Here is a 27,956-nt window from a genome sequence, read left to right on the forward strand (position 1 = left end):
AAATTAGTTAAGTTTTTTTTTATCCTAGTCGCCCTGTTGCGGAAAAGCCATAAACAGGTGAGAAATGTCAGATGTTGTACAATTCGTTTTGAGTTGGCAGTGAGATTTTTCCTTTCTATTGTACAAAATTTTCAACCTTGTGGAAATAGTGTAAATCTCTCAAAAATTCGCAGGCGAAACGAAGTAATATCGAATACAAACGAAAACGATTTAATTAGTGTGCATTATTAAATTAAAATTATGCATTTAATTGTTTGTGTAAAAACAAAAACATATATTGAAAGTGCTTAATTGAACCACAAAGACGTAAGTTGAAAACCGAGAGTATTGAAGGGAGAAAATTTACATTTACGTAGTTTACGCATTTGTCATATGCGAAAGTGTTGCTAGTGTTTAAGAAAAGAAATGGTGAAGTACTAAAAGTGTAGAGGTGAATAATCATAAATAGTTAAATTCTAAACAAGGGCGCACGAAAACTTTACACACCAACAACAATAGGTTGTTGAACTTACGTGCTGTAGTCGATTTTGTTTATTTATGTGTGTTTAGTTACATAATTTTTATTACCAATGCTTTCAGCAAATACAATAAATATATGAGAGGCAATATGTGCAATTGGCTATGCATGCAACCCTGCAAATCTTGTATTACTTTTGACCATTAGTTTCGCCAATTGTCAACATTAACTGCATTTTGACATTTCGCTTTCTCAAATGTCACCAATTCGTTCATTGTGATTTTTCTTTCACACTGTGTAGATTTTTCTCTGAAAAATTTTATAACTTTCACGAAAATCACCTGTAAATTTATATTTCAATTAACCGGAGCGATAAATATACAATAAAAATTGAATTTAAATATGCTATAAAAGCTTAAGTAGCGGCAAGTGTTATTAATTGTGTAGTGCAAGCAAGAAAAAGGTAATACTTCATTGGTGTTGGTGGTGGTTAGTGAAACCATGAAAACTTCCACGTAAACTTTTTCGTTTATGCTTATTTGCCGCACCACCAACCGTACAAAAGCAACAACATCACCTTAACTTGAGTATGGGAGTAGTGACAACAACAAACCCACAACTGAGCCAACAATATAGTGTTTTTTCTTATTCTTGTATGGTCTGTGGATTAAATGGGGCTAGATTATTGGCACCCATATACACATGTACATATATATTCAACTCATATCCATATTTTGTAGATACGGCAGGTGTGTTTTATACGGTTGTTGGTCGTAGAGCATACGGCATTATTAAGCACTTTTATTTTATATATTATATTATTGGTAGTGGAACATTTACTTTCAAATTGGCATAAAATGCAGTAAATGGGAAATATGTGAATTATAAATATGTATGTATATATATCTCGTGTGATTTTGTTTGCATATATGAAATAGTCACAATTGGGATTTGTGGGATATTTTCGTATCCTCTCCATTCAATTTTTTTAATATTTAGTATTTGCATTATTAATAACAAATAGTTTTACGTCACATGTTTAACAACAAACTACGAATTCATTTTATTGTCTTCATTTTCATTTAAATACAATTTAACATGGTCAATCACCTTAAGTTTACTTGTATACCACAAACAATCATATATTTGTACATTTCACATCAACATTATTTCATGGGCTTTTTTTATTCCAATATTTGGCATCTAGCTTCAATTTCGGTGTGTAAATTGTAAAAATGTCTTGGGTGCAAAGTAATGCACCACCCCCTACGCTGCCACAGCAGCAGTCGCAACACCCCTATCCACAACAGCAGAAACATCTAATTCCACCGGTGGCTCAGCAGCAACAGCCACCGCTAAATTTACAACAACAGCAACAGCATTTAGCAACACAATCGCATGCACAAGCAAACACCGTTGCTGCAACAAATGCTTACACGAATCCGGCACCACCCCTTGCATCCAATTTGGCTTCCACCACTAGCGCTTATATGAGCAAACCGATAAACGTTAACAATAACATACATCAGTCGCAACAGCATAACTCTATGCGCTCACAAATGCATGCCAACGGTGGTACACACCAGCAACCGCAGCAGCCTGGTCACTTTGGCATACAACAGGTAACTTGATTTGCATTAACTGGGTCTCACCCGTGTGAATGTGTGTAAATTTGCAGTGCTGTCCTGTTACTGGTGCAAATTTAGTTAGTATGCATTATGTACACATGCAAGTTTGGAATATAGACAATTTATTGAAACGTTTTTTTTTTTTTTTTTTTTTTTTTTTTTTTTTTAAATTTTGGTCATTTTCGGGAATCATTTCATTCTTTTAATTCGGTTTATTTTATTATATTCATGTATTTCAGTTTATCACATATGTATATAGTAGATTTTATTTATTTATTTGGTGCATTGTTATTCCATTAAATACGAAGTGAATTGTATTGAATATGCCAGTTCACGACCTCATTATCATGAGCATTTGCACTGTGATACAGGTACATATGTATGTGTGAGTGCGTGAAAAGCACTTACATACATACCGTATACATGTATTTACATATATAGTATAGCGTAAGTAGCTTGAGTATAAAAGGTGTTTTTATTAATATTTGCATTTATTAAAATTAACAGCTGGTTTCACTAGCGTTTTATTACAATTTTCTCTGGTTGCCAGCTAAACGTATTTTGAATATTTTTTATTTGTACATGAATGCAAGTATAGTATAAGGTACTTGCATTCATGTATATAATTTATTTTTTTCGGATTTTAGAATTTGTAATTAGCAGCTTTTTCTTATCTGTAAGTAAATACAATTTGCAAAGAAGCGAAAAAGTTTTTGCTTCTTTAAGTTATTTTCTGTACACAAATTTATTGTAATAAAAGCCTCACAAATGAGCGTCTTATCGGCTACAACAATGTGTTATTGCATATTTTTGTTTGTTTTGAGTTCAACTTTAAATTATATATTTTTTGTTGATTCGTTTATTACATTTATTTATTTTTTTTTCATTGCATTGTTATCACAAATTCAAATTAGTAATTAAAATCTAATAATTGCTTATAATTTATAAATTAAATAAAATTTTTTTATAAATATTTATTTTATTTGCATTTATTTGATCAAAAAATATAAAAAAAATTAAATAAAAAATTAAAAAAATATAATAAAAAATAAATATTTAAAAATTATAATTTATAAATAAAACAAAAATATAATAATAAAATAAATATTTATAGATAATAAATTTATAAAATAAAACAAATTTTGTAAAATTTGAAAAAAAAAAATTAAATATTTGATAATATTAAAAAATTATAACTAAAACACAAAAAAGCTATTACAATAAAAATTTATAACAGAAAAAAATAAACTAAATAATATAATAAAAGAAATAAAAATATGTGATTTTATTAATAATTGTAATTCAAACAAAACATAATAAAATAACCAAAAAGCAAATAAAATACTTAAATATCTGATCATATAAAAAAAAATTATTGAGAAACAAAAAATATAATAAAAATACGTCATTAAAAAAACATTCCAAAATAAAAATTAAAAAAGCAATATAATTTTACTTCAAAAAAATAGTAATTAATATATAAAAAAGGTAGTTCCTAATAGATAAATAGGCAAATTATTTTCTAACAGTATTCAATATATGTATGTATGAATTTTGAGAGAGATGACAAAAAGTTAGTAAGAAATTTTAAGAATAAAAACTTAAACGTCTTAAATATTTTTTTTATTCTTTATTTTAAAGCTTTTTAATTTTAATAAAATAGACCAACCCGAACAGCATACAATTACAAATATTATATATGTACATATGTATGTAAATCCAAACATTTGAATGTAAATATGCAGAAATAAAGTGAAAGATAAATGACAGCCAGAGCGACGGCAATTATTCTGCATAAACTTTACGAATTCCAAACCAGTTTTTCTTTCTAATAGCCATTGTTATTCGTTTTGCAGCAGCAGCAGCAGCCATCAGCCGCAGTGAACGCCTGGCAGCAACAGCCTTACGCGCCACCAAACAAAATGATGCAATCGAATGCTGCCGCCGCGAACAACAATTGGCCGCAACAACAACAGCAGCAGCAACAACAAAATGCCAACAATTTATATCCACAGCCGCAGCAACAACAAACAACTGCACCACATAACATCTGGCAACCACCAGATCTGCCAACGGCTAATAACGTGCCAACACAACAGCAGCAGCAACAAGCATATCCACATCCAACCACATATGACAATTATTTCACAGCAAACCAAAACCAAGGAACACAGCAGCAGCCACCAACAGCACAGCCAGCTGCACAGACGGCACAGACGTCACAATATCAACAGCCTCCACAGCAAGTAGCGCCTGACGCGGCCAACTATTTCCACTATCAGCAGCAGCAGCCGACACAAATGCCACAGCAACCGCCGCCCCAACAATCAGCCGCTGCTGAGCTGTTCGACAATAGCAATGCGAACAACAGAAGCGATGGCTGGGGCGACTGGGACTGGAATGATAATGGCAACGTGGTTGGCGGTGAAGTGGAACAAACGCCAGCTGGGCAGCAGGCGCCTCCCTCGACGCAATTGCCCATACATAAACCGGCGGTACAACAGCAGGCACCGCCGCTCAATGCATTTGACGCGCAGCCTACGAATTACAATGCGCCCAATGTAATCGAGGAAAGTTTTGGTGCGCAGTCGAACGACAACTGGAGTTGGAATATTGGCGACGACGTCAATGCGAATGCACACAGCACAGGCGTCGACAACGAATCTGCAACAATAACACCTCAAGTGCCAACTACAAATAATCGTCAAGCGGCGCAAGTGCCGCGGCAAGTTGCGAGCAGCGTACAAGTGCCTCAACAGAAAGCCGCCGAATATGCAGTGACCGATGCTGACGATGTGAGAGCTGCAGCGGCAGCAGCAGCAGCAGCGAATGTGGGTGAGTACAGTCAGAATTAGTATAAAAAGCTGCGGCAAACCCTTCTGTATTTTATTTTTATTTAATCCATTTTCACAACTTTTTACATTTGCAGGCAAACCCGCCGCACTTCCGCTCTCCGAAGCGACCAATGAAAACTACAATACCACGGCGCCTGCCCACGCGGCGCCACCTAGCGCTGCACCCCCAGCCGCAGTTGGTGTTGGCAGCAACATTCCAAACTCTGTTTATGTGTCACAAGCAAAACCGGTTTCGCGTCCTTCACGCCAATACGCTTCGCCACCAGGCGTTGCCAGCCCGACCAGTGAGCCATTGGATAATGCTTTAACACCGCCACAGGCATTCCAAAATGAAGTAGCCACGATACAGTCCGAAGTTATGCCGCCCACAGCCCCACCTGCCGGCGTCGCCACTATCGGTCTACCTCTGCAAACTCCACCCCCTGCATTGTCACCGCCAAGTAATTTGCCGCCACCACCCGGCGCTACCGCCATTGCGGGTAATCCTTTCAAACGCGCAGGCGCAGCGCAACATCACCGCGGCGTCAATATCGCAGCGCCACCTGCTGCCCCGCAGCAAATCACAGCTGCAGCCGTAGCTAACGCGTTTGCTGTGCCACCGCCGCCCGCAGATTTTGCCAATCCGCTACTCAATCATTTGGAACCGGATAATTCGGAAATCTTACATGAAAATCAAGAAGTGTTGGGCACTGCTTTGCCAATACCGCCAACATCGTTGTTGCTGCCCACCATACAAACTATTACTTTGCCGGGCGCAGCAGCGGCACAGGCTCCTCCACCGCCACCGCCTAACGATGAGCGCAATCAGTACTTGCAGACAAGCCCACTTTCGGAGAATCCCGACGAGGAGTTGAATTTGGAGGCCGACAGTCTACCGCCGCCAGGCTTATCGCGTCTAGTGTTGGGGCAGCCGGAGCTGCTAGAAGCCACACAGCGCATGGTGACCGGTACGGAGGAGCCGGCCAATATGCATATGGACGAGCGGCACGCTGATGGCGAGGACACATCTTTGGAGCAGGTGCCAGCAGTACCGCTGCTGAATGCGTCGCAACGTGGCGCTTTAGGCAATGCCGCGAATTTAACAGGTATGATTGTCATTATAGTAGATTTCGGCAGTTTTAAATTTTATAATCTTAAATTTTATTTTTGTTATCTGCAGCAAATAACACGCCAAACAACAATAGCAACACCATAGATATAACCACAGATCGCAATCTGTATTTGGTACCTGGTGAGAGCAATATCAGCAACGAGCAACGCGTCGTTACTGGCGTTGAACGCTCGCCGGAGAGTAATGCGCCAGCGCCACCGCCACAAATCGCTAGTGGCCAACGCGAGATCGAACTGGACGGCGAGAACTTGGAAGACCAACAACAGGAGCAACAGCACCAGCAGCAACAACAGCTGCAACAACCACCGCTACTCACGGTAAACAGTCGCGACGAGCCGCCTTTAGAGGGCGCTGCTGCTAGCAACGAACCTTCACCGCCAACGGTTGATGAGAGTCAGGACGTACATCATCATCATCATGTACAACATCACCATCATCATCATCATTCGACGAAATCAAAGGAGCTATCCAATGCCTCGACGGGTAATGATGAAAGCGATCCATTGCCGGAACATCAGCATCATCACCATGCCGCACGTTACACTGGCGCCGGCAGCAATAAGTCGCGCAAGCATTCAACCGGCGAGTTGGAGCGCAAAGTGCCTGATCGTCAACAGCGCCGCGACAAACAACGTAGCTCCGCCGATCGCTACGAGAGCGATGATCTCGAGGGCTCCGAACCCTACTCAAGTGATCGTGAACGCGAGCGTGACCGTCGTCGCGGCTATCGTGAGGGTAGCGTGCGCAGTGATCGCGAACGTGAGGAGCGCGATTATGCCAAGGATAAGAGGCGTCGCGCTGGCGAACGCGCAGATAAGCGCGACGAACGTGACAAGTTACGCGATAAGTATTATACACGTGATAATGGCAAACCGGATACATTGCGTCGCAGTGGTCGTTACAATCGTCAATATGACGACGATGTGGAAGATGTGAGCGCGCGACGCAAAGAGCAATCGCGTCGCAGCGGCGCGCGTCATCACAATGATGAACGCGCCGGACGCAGCGACCGCAGCGAGCGCGACTACGATGACTACAATCGTCGTCCACGTGGCGCGCCCAAACGCGGCGAAAAAATCCATGACGAGGGCCGCGATGTGCGCCGCAGCAACTATGTGGATGATGAGCGTCGTGAGCAGCGGCGTACACGTCGCGATCGTGGCAGTGATTACGATACAATTGAGCGCCGTCATCGTGGCGCCGGTGGCGACAAATCAATGCGTGGCGAACGCGCCGATCTGCGCGAATACGAAGAGTATCGCAAGCAAAGCTCACGCAATGCACGTGAGAGTGATTTGGAGAAGGAGCGCGCACGCTACGATCCACGCCATGCCGCCATGTATGGCTACCCGCCAGGCGCGTATGGTTATGATCCCTACGCTACATATTACTATGAGCAAATGGCGCGCACCAATCCGCAGGCATACTCGGAGTGGTATAAGAAATATTATGGGCATGCAGCCGCTGCAACGGCATCCAGTTTAAGCGCACATGCCGCAGCAGGTGGAGACCATGCTAGCTTAAATAGCAGCTCGTTGGCGGCTGCCACGGTGGATGGGCGTGAGTCGGTGCACTCGGGGCGCAGTTCGGTGCAAAACGAAAATGATCGGTAAGTTGGCTGAAAATTATATTTACCGCTATCATTTTTGTTATTTGATTTTTTCGAGTTTTTAGTTTTTCATTTAATTTTTATTTTAGTATTTAAGCTTGCATTTATTTAGAAATTTCGTTACGTTAAATTTTGTTGTTATGCTTTGCCTTGAAAGTGTATATACGTAGCCTTAACTCGAGTATGAATTGCGTATGAGAACCAACAACGTAGACTTTGCTTCACTAAAATCCTGTAATATGTTTCTTACAATTTGCTTTTCTTTCACCTGAAACCCGCTTTTTTTGTTTTTAGTTCGTACTAACGTCTTTAACAATTGTTTTGATACAAATTGAGTTTTTTTTAAGTGTGAGTAAATAACTTTTTAGTTAATTAAATAGAGCTATAATAAAAAAAAATAATATTTTAAATAAAGGTAGATATAAAAATTAAAATTTTTCATTTAAAATATATCAAATCATCAAAATAAAACATTAATAATATCTAATAACACAAATAAAATAAATATTCAGTTAAAAAAGAAACCATAAACTAATAAAATATAAAAAAAATTATAAATAAAAATCGCAACGTAAATTATTAATTTAAAAATAACACTAAACACAAAGTTAAAATATTGTAAAAATTAAGATAAACAAGCAATTAAACTTAAAAAATCAAAGAATTATATATTAAAATAAAATTTGAACTTTAATTAGTAGAATATTATTTTTAATAAAAATAAAAAATTAAGAATAAAAATATAATATAAATATTAAAAATATTAATACCCTATATTTTAAGAGCAGAGATCACAATATTAAAAAGCAATACCATAAAAAAAGATAAAAAACTTAAAAAAAGTCTTATTTGAAAAAAAAAATAAATAAATAATTAAAAAATATATAAATTTAGAAAAAAAAAACACAACTAAAATATTATAATTATTAAAAAAATTATAATAATTATTAAAAAAAATTATAATAATTATTAAAAAAATTATAATAATTATTAAAAAAATTATTATAATTATTAAAAAAAAATATTATAATTAAAAAATTATAAACTAAGAAAAAAAATTATCAAAAAATAAGTTTTGCCAAAAAAACTAAATTATTTGTTTCTACTTTCGCTCAAGCAATAAAGCTATGAGTACGTAGTATAAGAATGCATTTATTTGTTGCTATTTATTTAACTGTTTTTACTTGCCCTATGCTCCAAAAGAGGTAAAGAAAATACTAGATATACATAAGTTTATTTATTTGTTGTTATTTATTTTTGTATGCAGCACTTGTTAGTTAAAATCTCAACAAGCTCTTTAACTGTTTATGTAGATAACAGTATAAAATGTTTTCATTAGTGATAGTAGATTAGGAATATAGTTTTTATCACTTATTTGGCTAAGATGCCGTCTTGACGTACTACTTATTTTATGAGGATCATTTTTACATCTGCAGATAATTTTTATTTTTAATAATTATTATTTGTTGTTATTGCTTTGGGCAGAAAATCAATTAATTAGCTTTCAATATATATTATAAAAATTTATTTTATTTTTATTTATTAAATATTTATTTTAATTTTTTTTTTTTTTATGAAATATTTTATTATTTTTGTTTTAAAAAAATTCAGTTTTATTTTTATTTTTTTAATATATTACATATTTAATTTTTTTTTTTTTCGGATATTTTTTATTAAATTTGTATATAATTTTTATGTTTAACTTTCAGTTTAATTTTTAAAGATTTTTGATAAACATATGTAATATTTTCATATACATTTTTTTTTTTGGTTATTTTGTTTTCTAATTTTTTTATAATTTTTAAAAAGTTTTTTTTTAGGGAATATTTTTAAAATTTTTTATAAAAATTATTTTTTTATATTTTTTTTTTTTTTTTAATTTTTAAAATTTTTTTTTTAATTTTTTAAAATTATTTTTTAAGTTTTTTTTTAATTTTTTTTTTTAATTTTATTATAGTTATTTTTTTATTTCTATTTTTTTTTGTTGTTCTTTTATATTTCTAACGTTTTTATTATTAAATTTTTTTATTCAATTTTTTTATTACTTTATTTTTATTATTTTTTCGTTTGTTTCATTATTAAAATTTGAATTTAGTTTTCTAAAAATTTATTGAATAAAGTTCTTTAGGCGAGTTCGAAAAAACCACTAACTTATAAACAAAGCTTACTTTTAATACTAAATAATTTTATTTATCCAAATAAAATATATTAACTGCATTTTAATTAGAATAGTGCCCCTAGTTTTATATAATAGATACCGCTATAAAATCTTAACTATAATAAACCTGAAATCTCGCTTCGATGAACAAAAGTATCGATAAAATTACAAAATTCCAGGTTAGAACCATTAACTCTTCAACCTTTCCACTTCACTATGTGTTTCAAAAAGTATTTACACATTACTGCCCACTGTTATCTAATATCGCTTGATTTTCGTTTGCAATTATGAAAAATTTTGCGAAAACTTACTACAAATGAAACTAAAAAATATACTTTACGAGTAAAAAGTTGCCTAAAATGCAGACTGATGGATCTAATATCAAGACATACATATTTTACCATAAATTTAAGCGTGCATATTTAGTGAACATGTATATCGAATTGTTGATAAAATTTAAATAATAGTGTTACGATTTAAAGATTTGAAAAATTTCTTAAAGAAATTTATAACTGCCTTTCGAACAACATTTTTTAAATTATTATTTTGTTAAATATGTGGGATTTTTATCGAATGCTAGCGATTTTGAAGTTATCGATAAAAATCGATACATTTTTAATCGGATGTTATCGATAATAAGGTTGAAATTTTAGTGACTATTAAACATTTGTGACCATCAATACTGTATTTCTCTCCATTTTTTAATGAAAATCGAAACTTAAGTCAATCAACATTCATGAAATCGAGAGATTTTGTACCAGACTAAAGTTTTGAAATGTTTCCATAAATATACATACATATATATTTTTTAAATTTGTTGATTAATTTTTTCTGATTTCGATAAATATTTTCATATGTCACGAACGAAAATCAAAAGTCTCCATTTTTATGTATTATCCCCCATCAATAACGTAGCGTTGTATGTATGTGTGTGTGTGGCTAATATCTAAAACTTGACATCCTTAAGTATTACTAAAAATATTAGTAGTAAAGTGAATGTGATTGTCTTACATTTGTCTACAAAATTTAGCATAATTAGCATTTTTAAAATGATAAAAAAAAAATAAAAAATACGAAAAAAATTGGAATTGCAAAACGCAAAAAACGACAAAATCGAAAAAAATTAAATAAAAAAATAATAATATTTTATAACAAAAAAAATTTGAAAAAATTAAAAAAAAAATCGGAAAGTTTTATAAAAAAATTTGGAAATTTTGCAACAAAAAATTAAAATTTTAAACAAAAAATAATAATATTTTCTAAAAAAAAAAATTTCAAAATTTCAAAAACAAAAAAAATTAAAAGATTTAAATACAACAAAATAAAAAAATTACTACTATTTGTAAATTTATAAAATCTAGCAGTCATTTTGTACAAATTCAATTTGCAATCATCATCAATCACTTCCTCAACTTTAGGTATACACAAGCATACATTTCACAAGCCAATGAATACCATCGTCATTTGCAACAGCGACAACTGCATTCGCAACAACAACAGCAACAACATATGATTTACAGTCAACAGCATACGAATATGTCACTCAACTCTACAACGCTAGACGATGGTACGGGCAGCATGTACGGAGCCGCTGGCGAGGCATTACGAGCTGCGCGCTCCACAAGCAATCTGTCGCAAATTGGCAGCGGCATTAGTGCCATAACGGGCGGCGGCGTCGGTGGCGTTAGTTTAACAGCATACTACGCTGGTGTCGGCGGTGTTGGCGCGGCCTATTATGCGCGTTCCGATTACGCGGAGTCCAGGTGCTGCCAAGCAACAACTTTTCTGCTACTACTTTCTATCATTTATTTTCGTTTTGCTAGTAAAAAAAGCTATCTACAAGTTACAAATTGCTCTCTATACGTATGTGTTAGTTTGCCCACAAGCGTTAGGGGTATTCACAGTGTGAGCGAAATGAGGTTGATGCATTCTAAAACACGCGTTACAGTGTTTTATATGATGATTTAGTAGCAAAATAACGAATAACGTTTTTTTTAAACTAAATCCTTTCAATTGAAACCAACTTTTCGTCAAATATATGGTTTATAAAATAAATGATCATGTGATTTAAAACAATTTGTGCACTTAAACGAGCCTAAAGATGGTTAATATTGTGGCAAACGAGCTCAACAATATTTTTTTCCGCGCATTAGTCTTATATAGCTGGTCTTAATTCGTTTGTTCCCTACAGTGTTTTTCAAACTTAACACTCAAACATCATTTTCTAACTTTATGCTTTGTAAATAGCAAAAAGTTCATAATTTCACATTAAAACATTTTACATAAACCGCGCTGTGAATACCTCTAATCATATGTCTGCGTATTTTGTTTGACCTATATTGGCTTACATCAACAATTTTCGACTTAAGTAAACTTTCAAACTAGTTTTAGTCTCATTACATAAGTGCATTTTTGATATCTGATATGCATATACATACCATATACATATACATATATAATCATAGTTACATTTGGCACATATACACATGCATACATACTCGTATATGACTATTGGCTGCTTTATTTCTTACATCGAATTCGGCATATTTTCTATATTGTATGTATGAATAACTCTATCGATATATGTTTCTCTGATGTTATCGAAAATCTTATGTGGGGTTTACACTTTTATTCATCTGTGATGTATTGATGCATTTTAGATATTTCATTATTGGATATGTAAATATTTCTATTATTGAATTTGGATATATGTACATATGTAAATATATTCATTTTGAATTTTAGATAATTGTATGTTCGAAAACGTTTATGATTCATTTAATATGGGTGCTCACTAATCATCATTATTTTAACTATAAAAGTCTTTATTTTATGGATTTATCGAATTTTTTGTTTTTTAATTTTAACTATAAATTTAATTTTTCTTTGTGAACTTATGCAACATTTTTTCTATTTTAGCTATAAAACTTTACTTATATTTTTTGAACATAATTTATGAACTTATGGAACACTCAATTTGCTGCCTGCCATGCAAATTTTGTTATTCAGATCTATTTTACGATTATCTCCAACTTTTGGTGTTCGTTATTGCACAAATATACATACTATAGTTACTCTTTAACGTTCCACTACACTGCGCCTTAATAACAGAGATGTACATACACATGTACATTTAAAAGGTTTATACCAAAAATATGATTACGTTTTCTGCTTTGTTAGTTGTTTTTTTTTAAATATCTTTTTAATATTTTTTTCCCTTTCAAAACTTTAAAATTTAAAATAGTTTGTGTAAAATTATTAGAATTATTACAAAATTTTACCCCAAAAAGTTATGTTTTTGACCCTCAAAAATGATTTTTTGACCAAAAAAAAAAATAATAATAATGAGTGAAAATTTCTTTTTTATTTTTTTTGAAATATATTTTTTTATCGCTTTTAAAGCCAATAATCCAATTATATTCTTTTTAAACAATATTCAAAATAATTTGACCTAAGCCCTTATTATTCGCATTTAATTTTTCTTTGCATTTTTATTTAGCAATATTTTTTTTAACATTTAAAATTAAAAAAAAATTGAAATTGCTAGTCGGTAGTTTTTTTCCTTTAAAACTATTAAATTTGAATTTATATATTATTATAAATAATTTGTAGAAATATTTCAAAAAAAAAATGTTGACCCCAAAAAGTTATATTTTTGAGTAAAATGAAAACTTTTTTTTATTAGTTTATATCTTTCTTACATTTTTATATAAAAATAAATTTATGTTAATTTAAAAAAATGTATGTATATTATGTATGTATGTATGTATAGGTGTGTCTTTCTCTTCGCATGTCATTATTTACATATCTGTATGTATGTATGTATGGATGTACACATGTGTATATACTATGTACAAATGTGTATAGATCGAACAGCTTAGCACTCATTACTTATAGAATTTGTTCAAGATGCACTCTCTCGCACTAATTTCCATTGTCATTACATACAAAACATATTTTGCCTAATTTACGGATATAAAAATTTGTTTGAATTTTTTATTGAGAAATTAATTTCTTCAAAATGCTAACATTTAAGCATACATTTTAATTCCATTGTATGTATATGCAAAATATATTCTGTCCACTATACGATATTTTCAAATTAAAATTTTCTTTCATATTTTCCAAAAAAACAAAATTAATTCAAATTTTTAAAAATTAAAAAAAAATTAAAAAAAAAATTTGGAAAAAAATTTGGAATTTAAAATAAATATTTAACAAAAAATTTTAAGTTGAAAATGAAAATATAGGAAACTAGATTTTTTTTGGAAAATATTTTTTAAAATTTTTTTGGAAAATATTTTTTAAAATTTTTTTTGGAAAATATTTTTTAAAATTTTTTTTGGAAAATATTTTTTACAATTCTCTAGTTCTTTTATCTAAAATCTCTTGATGAAAAAATGCTATTTTAACTTAATTCAAGTACTCTAAAAACTTAAACGAGTAAGTGATAGGTGCTTATACGAGACTTTTACTTGCCTAAAAAGGTCATGTGAAGGTCATTTGTTATTTTCGCTGAGAAATTCTATATACTATGTATATAGAGTTCATAGTTGTCCTCAAATAATAAACAAATGTAATATTCAAATTCTTTGGCAATAGGGGTATTCACCTGTAAAAAATATCACAGCGAAATCGAGACTTTTATTTAAAAATTCTACTTTTCAAACAGTTCAGTTTTAGAAAAAAGTTAATAATAGTAAAAAAGAACAAAAAAAAGACAAAAAAATTTATTATTTTTTTTATTATAAACAAAACTCACAAATATACATGTTTATTTAAATTTTATAGCGAAAAATACTCACTAAAATATATACTCTACTCAAAAATCTATTTTTATTATATTTTCTCTAAGAAATCTTGCATGGTCTCAGAGCAATTAAATAGGTTTTGCGTTGCGCATGCGCTGTACTACAAATCAGCAGCTGTACATTAAATAATTTACTTATTTTATTTTATAATTCCGCTTAAGATATTTTTTATCATTTTATTATATTTACTGTTCTACTTCCGAACTTAAAATGGCTTCATTTTAAAAATATTATTTTTTTTTATATTTTATTTCCCAACATTTTTAAGAATATTTTACTAAATGTACTCTCACTTCACTTCTAGATCGGGTCATCTGTCATTGCGCGATGCCGAAGCCATCGCCGAACCCGATCCACAACGACTCACACCACGTAAATTCGTTAACGAGCACTCAATCGTTTCACTGTCGGCCGGCATACTCGTTACCGTTAAACCGAAGTACACTTCACATGGCGCCATTAGTAATATTGTGAAGCTGCAGCGCTTAGGTGCCAACGATGCAACACGTCAACTCTTCCAGACCTATCCGGGTCCATTGGTGCGTGGCCTCACACACAAGAAGACCATTATTGAATTCTGCGAGGAGCAAATACGTTTGGGTCCCATGGAGACCACCATCTACGCCAAGCAGCTGGTGTCCAATAATATTGAGAAATATCGTGGCTCCTATACGCTGATGTGGAACCTACTGATTTTGTTGTTGCGTCAAAATGGCGTAAGTATAAAAATAAATTCTATATACTTTTTAATATTTTATGCATTAATAACTTGTCTCACAAACAGATGGTCGTTGGCACGGATATTGCGGAATTACTCTTGAAAAATCAACAACAATTCCCCTATCAAATCGAGCACGCCGACGCTGGCGACTCATCGGCACTCAGCGCTGATGAGGCAGATGAACAGCAAGCACCAGCAACCGACCCCGCTGTCGCTGAACAGAATAATACCGAACGTGACTCGGGTAACGAAGGCGAAACCGCTACTCATACGAGCAAACAAGCACCCAAATCCACCACAACCATCAGCAATATACCAGTGCTCAGCGATGATGAGATAACCGAAAAGTTCCGTAACTATTTGCTGTATGGCAATGTGAATGAGGCGCTCGACTGGGCCACCGATAACAATTTGTGGGGTCATGCGCTCTTCCTAGCCTCCAAAGTGGATCGGCGTTCACACGCCAATGTCATGATGAAGTTCGCCAACAAGCTGTCGCTTAACGATCCACTGCAGACGCTCTATCAGCTGATGAGCGGCCGCCAGCCGTCCAGCGTGACTAGTGTGCAGGACGAGAAATGGGGCGACTGGCGTCCACATCTCTCGATGATACTCTCAAATACGTCACAAAAGCCCGAATTAGATCGTAAATCGATAACAACGCTTGGTGATTCGTTGCTCAATCGTGGCGATTTATTCGCGGCGCACTTCTGTTACCTAATGGCGCAAGTGGGTTTCGGGCGCTACCAAGAGAGCGCTACACTGGAGAACACACTGCAACAGCATTTGCCAAAGTAAGTTGTTTTTGTTGCTATTTTTGTTATTTTTTTATTACATTTTTTTCCAACTTTTTTTGTTAATTTTTTATTAAATTTTTTTCTAACTTTTTTAAAAAATTGTATCAACGCTCTTTATATATTTTCAGACTCGTCTTGCTTGGCTCATCGCATTATAAATACTTCAACGACTTCGCCGCCAACGAAGCCATCATGATGACCGAGATATATGAGTATGCCTGCTCATTGAATGACGATAAATTCTCGCTAGTCGAGTTTCAGGTAAGCCAGACGCTCGTCTCTACTCTAACTTTAGGCCATAATATATATTTATTCGTTTTTCTAGCCTTATAAATATTTGCTGGCCACACGCCTGCTGGATTATGGCTATAATTTACGTAGTCTCATGTATTTCGAACAAATTGCGCTGCACATACAACGCGATCCGAGCAAATACGAACCAAGCTTCATTAATAAGGTGAGTCATTATGCTTTTTTTTGGCTTAAAAGCAAACATTATTTAAATCAAAAATCAAAATACTATTTTTCTTCGTAGATCTATGAGTTTGCCGATCGTCTCAAGTACTACGACCCAGTGTTGGAACGCTCCATGGACGATCAACAACACCATGCTGAAGGTGGATTAAATAGTCAGTTGCCGAATTTTGAGGAGCAAAAGTGGTTGCAAGACTTGCGCGCCCTGGCAGTGCAACATAAGGTGAGTGTGGGTAAAAACTAATGATGTAGAGTTGCTATAAATAGTTTAGAATATAATTACTGCATAGTAGTGAATAATTCACAAATATATAAAAAAGTAAAATAATTGATTTAATAAATATATAATGGCATGTGCTGCATATAACTAGCTCATTGATGCAATCAAGCAATCAATACCATTAAATCATTATTAATTCAGCGCGCAATTGCATGTCATAATGTCTTATATACATACTTTTTCAGTGGTATTATGGCAACTTAAATCAGCATTTTCCAATGCAGCCGCTTGTTTCTCTTTCTTAAATTCAAGTTTATTCCAAAACAGTTTTGTAAGCCCTTGTGAGACGTGTAGTATATGCCTACACTAAAAGTTTTAAATAAATTTTTATGCTACCTTATAAAAATTTGTTTTCTGAAGGGAATTTACTGTTATTCTAATCCGAAAAGGTGTTATAATTCATATTCAGCGGCACTTAAAACAATTTATTATGCAGCTTTATTGATTAAGTAAGTTCTAATGCGAATTTGACAAACAAACGTTTATAATTTCAGCTATTCAGCGCGTTTAAAATTAACGTTACATTTTTAATTTTCATTGTATGTTACTTATGCTAAGAAAATATGTTTAAAAAACGTACTTTCAACTATTGAGTGCATATTTTTAAATAACTGATTATTTCTCAGTTCTTAAAAGTTGTCATAACTGTTATTCAGCGCATTTTTAAAGGGTATTATACGCCTTTTTGCCACCATATTATGTTTTTATAATTGCATAAGCAAATTGTATGGCATATTAAGCGTATTTTTTTTAATGTTTTTGTATATTCAGCTCACTTAATAAGTCATATTATGCGTTTATTAATATTTGCGTGTATTCAGCACAGTTAAAAAGTCAATTATTAGCTATAGAGCGCGGTTGTAGTACCTTACACGATATTTAAGTTGAAAAATCTTTTGTTCAATGCATATTCAGCTATTCAGCGTGCTTTTTAATTATACAAACCGCTCTTCAGTGCATAAAAGTACTCATTATTGTTATTCAGCGCATTTTTAAGTGTTATAAATATTTATTTTGTTGGCGGAAATGGTTCTAACGCATATTAAGCTTTGATAAAGCGCCAATTCAGCGTAATCTTCATTCATTTCGAATATATTTACCTTAAATAGGCATGTTATGAAGTGTATTCATCATTTTTAGTACTATGAGTATCTTTTATTAGATATTCAGCTCGCTTCAAGTGCAAAAATGGGACTTATAAGCTATTCAGCGCTATTAGCGGAAGTTTGACAAAAAATTTTATGCAATATAATATTAATACTTTAATGAGATCTTTAAAATTGTTTTTTTCAGGACGAATATACCAGCCCTGCTGCACCGGTGTATGGACAAATTGCCGATACACAGAGTCAAATCGATCAACAATTTGTCGAGATAAATAAACAATTTAATGAGTTGAATTTGCAATATCAAGGTCTCGGCAACGTCGAACAATCGCCTACCTATTACAATCCAGACGCCATGCAACAGCAGCAACAACAACCGCATAATGATATAGCTGCTGAGCATTATAATCAGCACCAACAGCAACAAACAGCAGTGGCTGGCGATTACAATAGTCAACAACCAAGCCTAGATTCACAAGCTCCGAATCACTCGGCTGGTGTTGCACAAGATGCCAACGATGCAACATATGCTTATTACAATCAACAGCAACAGTATATGCAGCCAATAGATGCACAGCAGCAGCAACAGCATCAACAGGAACCTCACTCAATTCCTTATTATGATCCCACGCAACAACAGCAGCAGCAACATTATCAAGGTTATGGCGCAGAAGCGGTGGATGCGCAAAATAATGCAGCCGCTTATGATTACTGGGCACAACAAAATCAACAACAACAGCAAACACAACATGCCGGCTATGGCGACGAGGTAAGTGGTGTGAACTTGTACGCTTGCCGTTAAATGAGAATGAAAGTGTTATACAGAAATTTGTGTACGAAAGTGAAATAAGTGGAGGTCCCTGAAGAGCCCATATGTATATTTTTTGTGAAACAAAATGTCCCTTGCACCACTTCCCAATATAAGCACCGTTGCACTGTTATTAAAAGTGTTTGCACCTGTTGTTTCTGTTGAAAAGCTTTGTTTTGGAGCTGAATGCAGAGCATGTAAAGGTGGTCAAATAAAATATGATTCTGCAGCTTTATATTGTTACACATAATTATGATCTCACTGTTTATTACTGTTAAATATGTTTAGAAACGTTAAAACTCAAACTATGCATTTGGAGAGTTTTACAATTTTTGGAGACTTGTGTAGACATTTAATTTTTAGTTAAAAATGCAATTTAATAACCTACAACTACGATTTCGTATATTAATGAGAAAAAGTAGGCTTTAGAATTTGTGTAGACTATGGAGACTTTTGACTTTTGTGTATGTAATCTTACAAGTTTATAATTGCAGGCGTTTGCTAACATTTTTACAATTTGGAGACTTTTTTCATATTTGTGTAGAGTTTCCTTTCCTCGTTTTTTACACATTTTTGCTCTTTTGAAAGCTTTTCAATAGTTACTGTAATGTTATTAAAGGTTTATAGAATTTCGGTTATCTTCCGAAGTCTCAATCCTATAGTTTCGCTCTCCAATTGCCTGCTTTTATTTGGCCACCGCCATTTTTTGATATTTACTTTCCTTTTAACATAAATTTACCACAATCCTACAAATTTGTACGCATGCTTACCTTGATTGGAATTATGCTGCTGCAGCACGCCAAAAATGATGATGAGCTCGCTATTGGGAAAACAAAAGCAACAACAAAAAACGTGGAAGCATATTTAAATAATGATGATATGCTGGCATTGAAGCAAATGCCACTTAAAGCAAAGTCACAAACAACTACAACATATAAAACTACTTTGGAGAGTATACGAAAATTACAACAGCAGAAAGACAAACCATTGGAAATCACCGCTGCAGCAGCCAAATTATATAACAGTTATGATGGGCCGCAAACGCGTGTCGCAAAAAAGCCCAATACCAATCACAACAACAACAACAATGCGAAACAGCAACAACACGCAGCCACATTGACCACATCGTTCCTCAGTGCGCCGCCAGATGTAAGTAGACATAATAATGGTGTGCTACCACAACTACTACAACAAATGCAGCAACAACAAAAGCAGAATATGCCACAGCAACAACAAATGCTTGCACAAACCATTAATGCATGCAATGATAAGTTAACTAGTAATTTAAGTTCGAATTCGAACACAACTTCGAATACCAATGCGAACGTTCCGGTAAAGCGCGTCAATTTCGATTTGCCACAAAAAGTGGACAGTGTGGTGTCGGCGGCGCGGGTTGAGGCCGCAAATAGGAAATTTCCGCCGCCGCCACCATCTGCCAGTGTTGCCAATTTTAGTACACAAGCTAGCAGCAATAGCAGTAGTATTAGTAGTAGCGGTAGTAGAAATAGTAGTAACAGCCACACAAGTAGTAAGGCAGCGGCACTCGGCACCGAAGGCGTCAGCAATGAAGCACGCACTAACTCCGCAAGCGCTTCCAACTCCACAACTACGCCCTTAGCTGGCAGCGCTCAAGCGACAAAAACGCTTGCTGCCTATCAGCGCGGCTCAAGCGCTTCGGCAAATGACACTTCCAAGCCACTCACACTGCCGCAATACGCACGCAAAGCTTCCAATCGCGCCGAATTGGCTAGAACGCACCTTTCGCCCTACAAACAAATCGTCTATAACGGCACCTATCCTATCGACTTGCCACTACAATCACGCTTCGAAGCGCTGGGACGCGACTATGATCCCGAGGCGAATGCGCAAACGACACGCCTCAAATACACACACATATTGAACGACTACGATCTGGATGATCATGACTTACTCGACGATGTGGCCGAGGAAGATGAGGATGACGACGACGACGATGATGATGACTATATGGTTGATGACGATGATGCTGACGCTTACGATTATAACGAAGCTGATGAGCTCGAATTCGATCAAGTGAATGAACGCATGCCGTACAACATGGCTGCTTTCCTGCCGGAACAGGACCGACCCGAGCGCGGCACATTGCTCAACAGACTCGGTGTTGTACGCGAGGTGAGCACTTCCAACAGCGTGTCCCTGACCGGCGCTGAGGCTGCCAGCGGCAGTGTGACCACCAGTAATCATCACGCTGTTTGGTCGATGCAAGAGCTCATCGCGAACCCGGCAATACCGCTCAACTATCAGAAGATGTGTCATGAAGTCGAGCAGAGTTTGACGTCGTTTGAGAAATACCTGGATTCGAAAACTTTCGAGCAGCGCAAGTCGCAACAGCAGCCAGTGCGCACTTATGATATAGATGGGCCGATTGGCGAGCCGCAGGACAAGAAGCATATTTAAGTTGACGGTTGGTAAAAAGTGTTGGCAATTTAGGGTGATTCAAAAGTGTAGGTTGCAATAGACTTTTGAAAGCAGAATGTGGCATGTTATTTAGCTACTGTTGAACGTGCCAATCCATATTTGTCTATCGAAAATATCGATTTTTATCCATCGATTTTATTCAATCCAAAAGCGGTTTGAATTACACAATTTCACGGTCAGATACAGCTATTATGTGTTATGCTATTTTCTGTGTTAATTTGAGTTACTTACATGGATATATGTAACTCTATTATACTTTTTTGTTGTAATATTATTATAAAAGATTAATCTCATAATAGCTAGTCTTTTTCTCGAAAAAAAAATGTTTAAATTATAAAATATTGAAAAATGTACATTTCGTTTAACATTTTAGCAACTCAAGGCGAAAAAATTTAATTTTTTTTAATAATGAATTCGAACATCTATAATTAAAAATTCATTCTCACGAATTGTTATCGGGGTTCCGATAATTAGCTTACCCTTATGTATTTAAACAATTTTTTTTGCAAATTTTTGTTATTATCTATAATACTTTTTGCTAATTTTATATTGGTAAAACAAAAATATTTCAAATATTGCTTTAAATTTCTTTTAAGTACTATGTATTTAATTTTTTCTGCATAAAACTTGAATTTTTACAATTTCGAGCAATTTTTTAGATTTTGTAGACTTTGGAGACTTTTGAAAAAGTCTTAAAAATCTCTGCGCGCTTTTCCTAGACAGTTTTTGACAACATTTTGACACTTAAATACGCTTTGGAGACTTGAAAAATATTGTGTAGAGTTTTTTAGACTTTTGAAAAGTTTTAAAAATCACTGCACGCTTTTCCCGAAACAGTTTTTAATAACTTTTTAACACTTCAATACGCTTTGGAGAATTAAAAAGTATTGTGTAGACTTTTTGTAAACGCTTTTTTTGCATTTTAATGTTATTTGCATACATTTAATATTGTTTTACAACAACTTGAAATATCAGAAAATGTCCAAAGTGGCAGATTTTGATAATTTTGCATAGAATAGCGCTGCTCAGCGCATATTCTTGCCATTTTGTAGTACTTGTAACAAATTTTTTAACATACCATAATTTATTATATGTTAAAAAGCTTGAACCATGTTTACTTTCTGATGAATATGTATGTACTAGGAGTCATAGCATTTTCAATTCAATCGAGTTTTTTTTTAAAGAAAGTTTATAGCTAAACTTCTTGGGAATTAGAATAATAGAAATAAATTAATGTAACTTAAAAAAATTTTGTTTATGATAACAATTCGTGTGAATTTTAATGCATTTATTATTGCAAATAATATTTGTAGAAAATTAATAATTTTTTTAATTAAATTTAAACAAAATTTTGTTAATCTCATAAATTATATTTGTGCATTTGTAAAACTGCATAAGTTAATCTTTTTGGATTTTTGAATTTTGTTTTTAGTTTTGGTTATCAAAATTTTTTTTTTAATTTTTAATGCTTTAAAAAAATTAAATTGAAATTAAAATTAATTTTTTTTAAATTCAAATTTTTTTAATTTCAATTTTTATTTAATTTTGTTTACATATTTTTTTTAATTTATAAATAATATTCTTATTTTTTTTTAATTATTTTAAGCTATAAATTTTTAATTTCTTTTAATTTTCTTTTTAAATATTTTTTCTTTATAAGTATGCATATTAACATTTAATTTTCTTAAAAAAAATATATACACATATGTTTTTTGTGTTAAATTTTCTAAAATTTGTAACACCTAAACACATCAAAACTACATTTACACTTGAAGTAGGAATTATTATAATTTTTTTTGGGAAAAATCAGCAAACTTAAAAGAAAAAGGTTTCGCTTGAAAAAATATTTGTTTTGTCTTTAAGAAATCGTTTTTCTTAACTAAAAAATATCATATAAATCTGAAAAATGGAATTGTAACTGATTGTGCTCATTGTAAAAAAATGAAAATAAAATAAAAAATGAAAAACAAAAAGAATGTGCTTAATTAAATTGTTACTCTGATATAAATTGTATAAAAGCTTACAAGCAAGCCAATAACTGTATTAATATAAATTATATTACAGCCAAAGCATATTTATAGATTAACACCAAATAGTTTAAGCGGAAAATTAGTTTCAACTACAGGGAAAAAATCATTTTGCTACTGCGCCTGAAAGCTTTTGTCGCTAACAGAAAAAGCTTTAAGCTTTTTTCGGTGAAAGTGTTAAATTTAAAGTAAGCTTTCACTTATAAACACACAAGGAATTAAATTTAGAAAAACTACGCAATTATTCTACATGAAAGTTTCGCAAGCTTCAGATTTTTAATGCAAGCTGCTGACTACAAGTGAAAGCTGCGTGTGAAAACTACGAAGAACTTCGATTCAACATTTGGAATACATATACAAGCTTGCTGCGTTAAAATGTGCGCAACTTTTAGATGCCTTTGAAAGCTTTTAAGCATTTTAAGCTGCATTTTATTAATTTCATTTAATTTCTCTTATATAAGCTACTAACGCCGGCTGTTTTAACGATAACTGCTGTAATTTTTGACTAAACACAATTATCTTGCAGTACTTTTACAGCTATAATATATACAGCTATTATTATTTTTTATTTTATTTCTAATTTCTTAACAATGCATTGCAAATGTAACATTAAAACTTCGTCAATAACCTTTAGAATGCGCGGCCCACCATATCCATGCCGAAATCGAAAATGTATGATTCGGAAGATGAAAAGCAGCAGCAACAGAAGGCAAATGCCAACGATGGCGGCAACAAAACGAGTGAGCAGAAGGGTGGTAAAAGTGAGGCTGGCAAGGAGACGCAAAAAAGGTGAGTGAACGTAAAGATTTTATTAACATTGCCTTTCGCTGTATTTTTGCGGAAAGCTTGGTTGTTATAATGAAAGCTTTTAAAAATTTGAGAGCTTTAAAAGCCTATACAATTTTCAGTCTATCTTCGAAAGTTCAAGTTGTTTATAACAAAAGCTGTTTATCACGACAGCTTTTAATAATGTATTGATAGTATAAAACACAAAGCTTTGAAGGCTCTCTGATGTGTAGTACTTATTTTTTTCCTCTGAGAAAGTGGAGAATTTTTAAGTTGTTATTTACAAATATAACGCTCTAAACGTTCCGTAACCATAAATTTGTATTTTTTATTTTGATTTCTTTAAAGCTTTCATGATACTTAAAAGCTTTTTTTTCTCCAACATCAACTTTCACAGATCTCTGTAACCTTTTACAACTGATTCCTGTTTCTAATTGATATTAATTTACTTTTGCTACCTCAAGCTTTATTTGGTCTCACCTAAGCTTTCACAAAGCTTTTGAACTCGCCTTATTTTTATTTCTAATATAAAAAAACTTTACTTTCCAGCTCCCAGCAAAGTAATCAAAACTCCGGCTGGTTTGGCGGCATTTGGAACAAGCTTTCACTGAAGCCCAAAAATCAAATGATTTTGCCCGACGACAAGAATCCCAGCATAGTTTGGGATCCGGAAAAGAAAAAATGGGTAAATACAGATGGTGACGAAGCGGCCGAAGAAAGCTTCAAACCGCCACCGAAGATGAGCGATATAATGGCACAAGCGCCACCAGCAATGGGTGCATCCAATGTGCCAACTGCGTCACAGCCGTATCCACAACCACAACCGCAACAACAACTGCAACCTCAGCCACCACAGCAACAGTCCTCACCATTGCTCGACACGCAACAGTATGCTGCGCCCACACAATCACCAGCCCCTGCCGTCTCACCAGCGCCCGTCTCCGGCTACAGTGCTCATGCGTTGACCGGTGCCGATGCGGCAGGCGCAACTAAAACGCCCAGTTTGCAATCAAATATGTTCAAAATGCAACGCAATCGAAGTGAGTCACTTTTCTTTCTTAAAAAAATTATAAAAAAAATAAATAAATAAATAAATATAGAAATATTAAAAAATAAGTAAAAAAATTTAAAAAATAAAAGTATTTTTCTACTATTTTTTTAATCAATTACATATTTGTTTTTTCAATTGCAGCCTTGAAGAATTCCTACGTCGATGTGTTCAATCCCTCAGGTGCCCCTATGAAGGCGGTGGAAAATGTGCTGGCTCCGGCCTTGCCACCGGCTGCAGTGCCGCAAAGTGGTTTCTTTATACCGGGTCCGGCGCCAGTCGCCGCTGCGGGCGACAATAATGATGCTGGCGCGTATCAGCAGCAACAACAACAACAAATGCCGCAACAAGATGTGAGTATGGACTTTTAAGCATTTCGTGGTAATAAATTGTGAATAATATTTTTTTAATCTTGAACTTTTATACTATAAAAAATGAAACGTTGACCAAAAAATGATTGAAAATTTTTTTTTTCAAAAAGGTTTAGTAAAACATAATAATTTTTAAAACCATTTTTTAAGAATATATATTTAAAATTAAAAAAAAAAAATATTTCTATAAATGATTTAATTTGTTTTTAAATATATAGCATTTCGATTATTTGAATTTTTAAAATAATAAATAAATAAATAAAAAAGTTTTCAAATAATTTAATGTTATAAAAATACATATTTATTTTTTTTATTTTTTTAAATATTTTTTCAGATTTGTTTAAAATTTTTTCTTAAATATTTCATAATTTTTTTTTACCGACGACGATATTTATTTTTTTCTAATTTTTTTAAATTTTTTTCAGAATATTTTTAATTTTTTTTTAGAATATTTTTAAGTTTTTTTAGAATATTTTTAAATTTTTTTAGAATATTTTTAAATTTTTTTAGAATATTTTTAAAATTTTTTTTAGAATATTTAAAATTTTTTTTTTCATTTTTCAAAAATTGTATGGAATTTTTTAGTTTTTCAAAAATTTTCTGAGAATATATTTTTTTTTATAATTTGTGAAATATTTTTTCGTAATGTTTTTGAATGCTAAAGCATATTTTTGATATAAATTTTGCTTCTTCTTTTTATTAAACATATTTCATAACTAAATATGTCATAAACTTTTACCGATTATTATTTTTCGTAATTTTTTAAACTTTTTTCTGAATAATTTTTTTTTTAAATTTTTTTTTTAAATTTTATTTTTTAATTTATTTAAATATTAAACAATTAAAAAAAAACGAAAATTATTTTTTTTTTAATTTATTTTCAAAATATTTTTTTTATTCTCGAAAAATAATTTTTAATATTTCTTATGTTTAAATTTTGTTAATAAAAAGTATTAATTGCTTAGGTTTTTAAATATGTTTTAAAAATATTTTTTTTTTTTTGTTTATAATTTGTAAAATATTTTTTTGAAATATGTTTTTCTTAATGCTAAATTCATAATTTCTTTCTTTCTTTCTTTCTTAAATAATTCATAAATTTTTAGCAATAATTATTCTTTGTAATTTCTTAAATTTTTTTTTTTTTAATTTTAAGAGATATTTTTCAGAATATTTTGAAGTTTTTTTAAATTATTTTTTTTCATTATTATTTTTTAATTACTTTTTTTACATATTGTTTTTCAGATTTTTTTAAATATTTTTAGAATATTTTTTTAATTTTTAAATATTCTTCATATTTTTTTTCTATATAATTTGTAAAATATTTTTTTAATATTAAAAGCATATTTTTAATAAAAAATTTTTATCTCTTTTTTTCTTATAATTCCAGGTGCCACAATTCTACAATCCAAATCAATTCAGCGGTGGTGCTTATTAGATAAGACAGTCAAACCTTCACTCACACACACATATACACATACAAACTAAACAGTGGGAATAAAATAGTCATACTCTTTTACAGTTAGCTACAGTTAATTAAATAGTTAAATTTTAACAAAAAAAAGTTATGCAATTGAAGAAAAATAGTAAAATCAAAAAACGATATAAAAACAACAACAAATTAGAAAACGACATAAATCAATAAGTAAATTAATAGACTGCTTGGCGTGAGGCGCGTGTGGTCAGTGGCGAGCTGTGTGTGTGGCAGTAGCGTTTTAGTACACTAGGCAAACGAAATAATGACGAAAATGAAATGTAAAAAAAAATAAAATAATTAAATATAATATATGTATGTGTTGGAAAACAACTGTAAATCTTAAGATAAAACAAGCGTAACGGGAAACTGGTAATTTGTCTTAAATGGAATAAATTAATAAAATATTTATGTATATGTATGTAGCTGTAAATTGAAAAGTAAAAAATCTTAACTAAAACACGAAATGCAAACGACGACGAATACTATGCGACTTATAACTGTAAAGCTGCTTGTAATCATTTGTAATTAATTAAAAGCAAGAAATTAAAAATAAATAAAAATATCCGAAATTATAAATGCAAAAAAAACTTGAAAAAACAGCAAAAAATATACACAATTCAATTGCTTAAGCTACAAACACACATACTATACATACATATACAAATAAATAAATGTTTACTTGCAATTTCTGTGTTTATGCTTAAATTACCTTTTCAAATTTATATAATTAAAATGTTCTAAATATGCTTATCACTATTATTATTATTATTATGATTATGATTAATCTAAATATTATTATACATATACATATATATTATTATGTTTATTATGGATATTGTAATTGTTTGTGAACAGCATTGCTTAAAGAAATTGTTAAATAGTTTTAGTTCTTAAAGACAAAACAAATACAAAAAGGCGAAACGATAACTAAATAAAACCTATAAATAACTGCTACAACAACAAAGAACTGTGAAAGGT

General features: G+C 32.4%; 1 protein-coding gene across 8 annotated transcripts; it reads left to right on the plus strand.

Annotated features, from left to right (window-relative positions):
- The first annotated feature begins 78 nt into the window (after window positions 1-78).
- Window positions 79-27,953, plus strand: LOC126758587 (uncharacterized). Of its 8 annotated transcripts, none has more exons than XM_050472912.1 (17): window positions 79-306; window positions 1,665-2,079; window positions 3,942-4,920; window positions 5,015-6,025; window positions 6,100-7,660; window positions 11,237-11,581; window positions 14,934-15,345; window positions 15,414-16,144; window positions 16,276-16,408; window positions 16,473-16,604; window positions 16,683-16,844; window positions 18,195-18,776; window positions 19,611-19,964; window positions 23,934-24,088; window positions 24,635-25,125; window positions 25,278-25,486; window positions 26,892-27,953. In XM_050472912.1, exons 2-17 carry the CDS (start codon window positions 1,693-1,695, stop codon window positions 26,937-26,939), a joined length of 7,692 nt encoding a protein of 2,563 aa, XP_050328869.1. In that variant the 5' UTR covers window positions 79-306; window positions 1,665-1,692; the 3' UTR covers window positions 26,940-27,953. The 8 variants fall into 8 exon arrangements, with proteins under 8 accessions (XP_050328869.1, XP_050328874.1, XP_050328875.1 ...); XM_050472911.1 differs by lacking the exon at window positions 79-306 and adding an exon at window positions 758-920; XM_050472913.1 differs by lacking the exon at window positions 79-306 and adding an exon at window positions 758-920 and having other exon boundaries at window positions 3,945-4,920.
- Window positions 27,954-27,956: the final 3 nt, after the last annotated feature.

Source organism: Bactrocera neohumeralis, chromosome 5, assembly GCF_024586455.1.
Source record: "Bactrocera neohumeralis isolate Rockhampton chromosome 5, APGP_CSIRO_Bneo_wtdbg2-racon-allhic-juicebox.fasta_v2, whole genome shotgun sequence".
NCBI lineage: Eukaryota > Metazoa > Arthropoda > Insecta > Diptera > Tephritidae > Bactrocera > Bactrocera neohumeralis.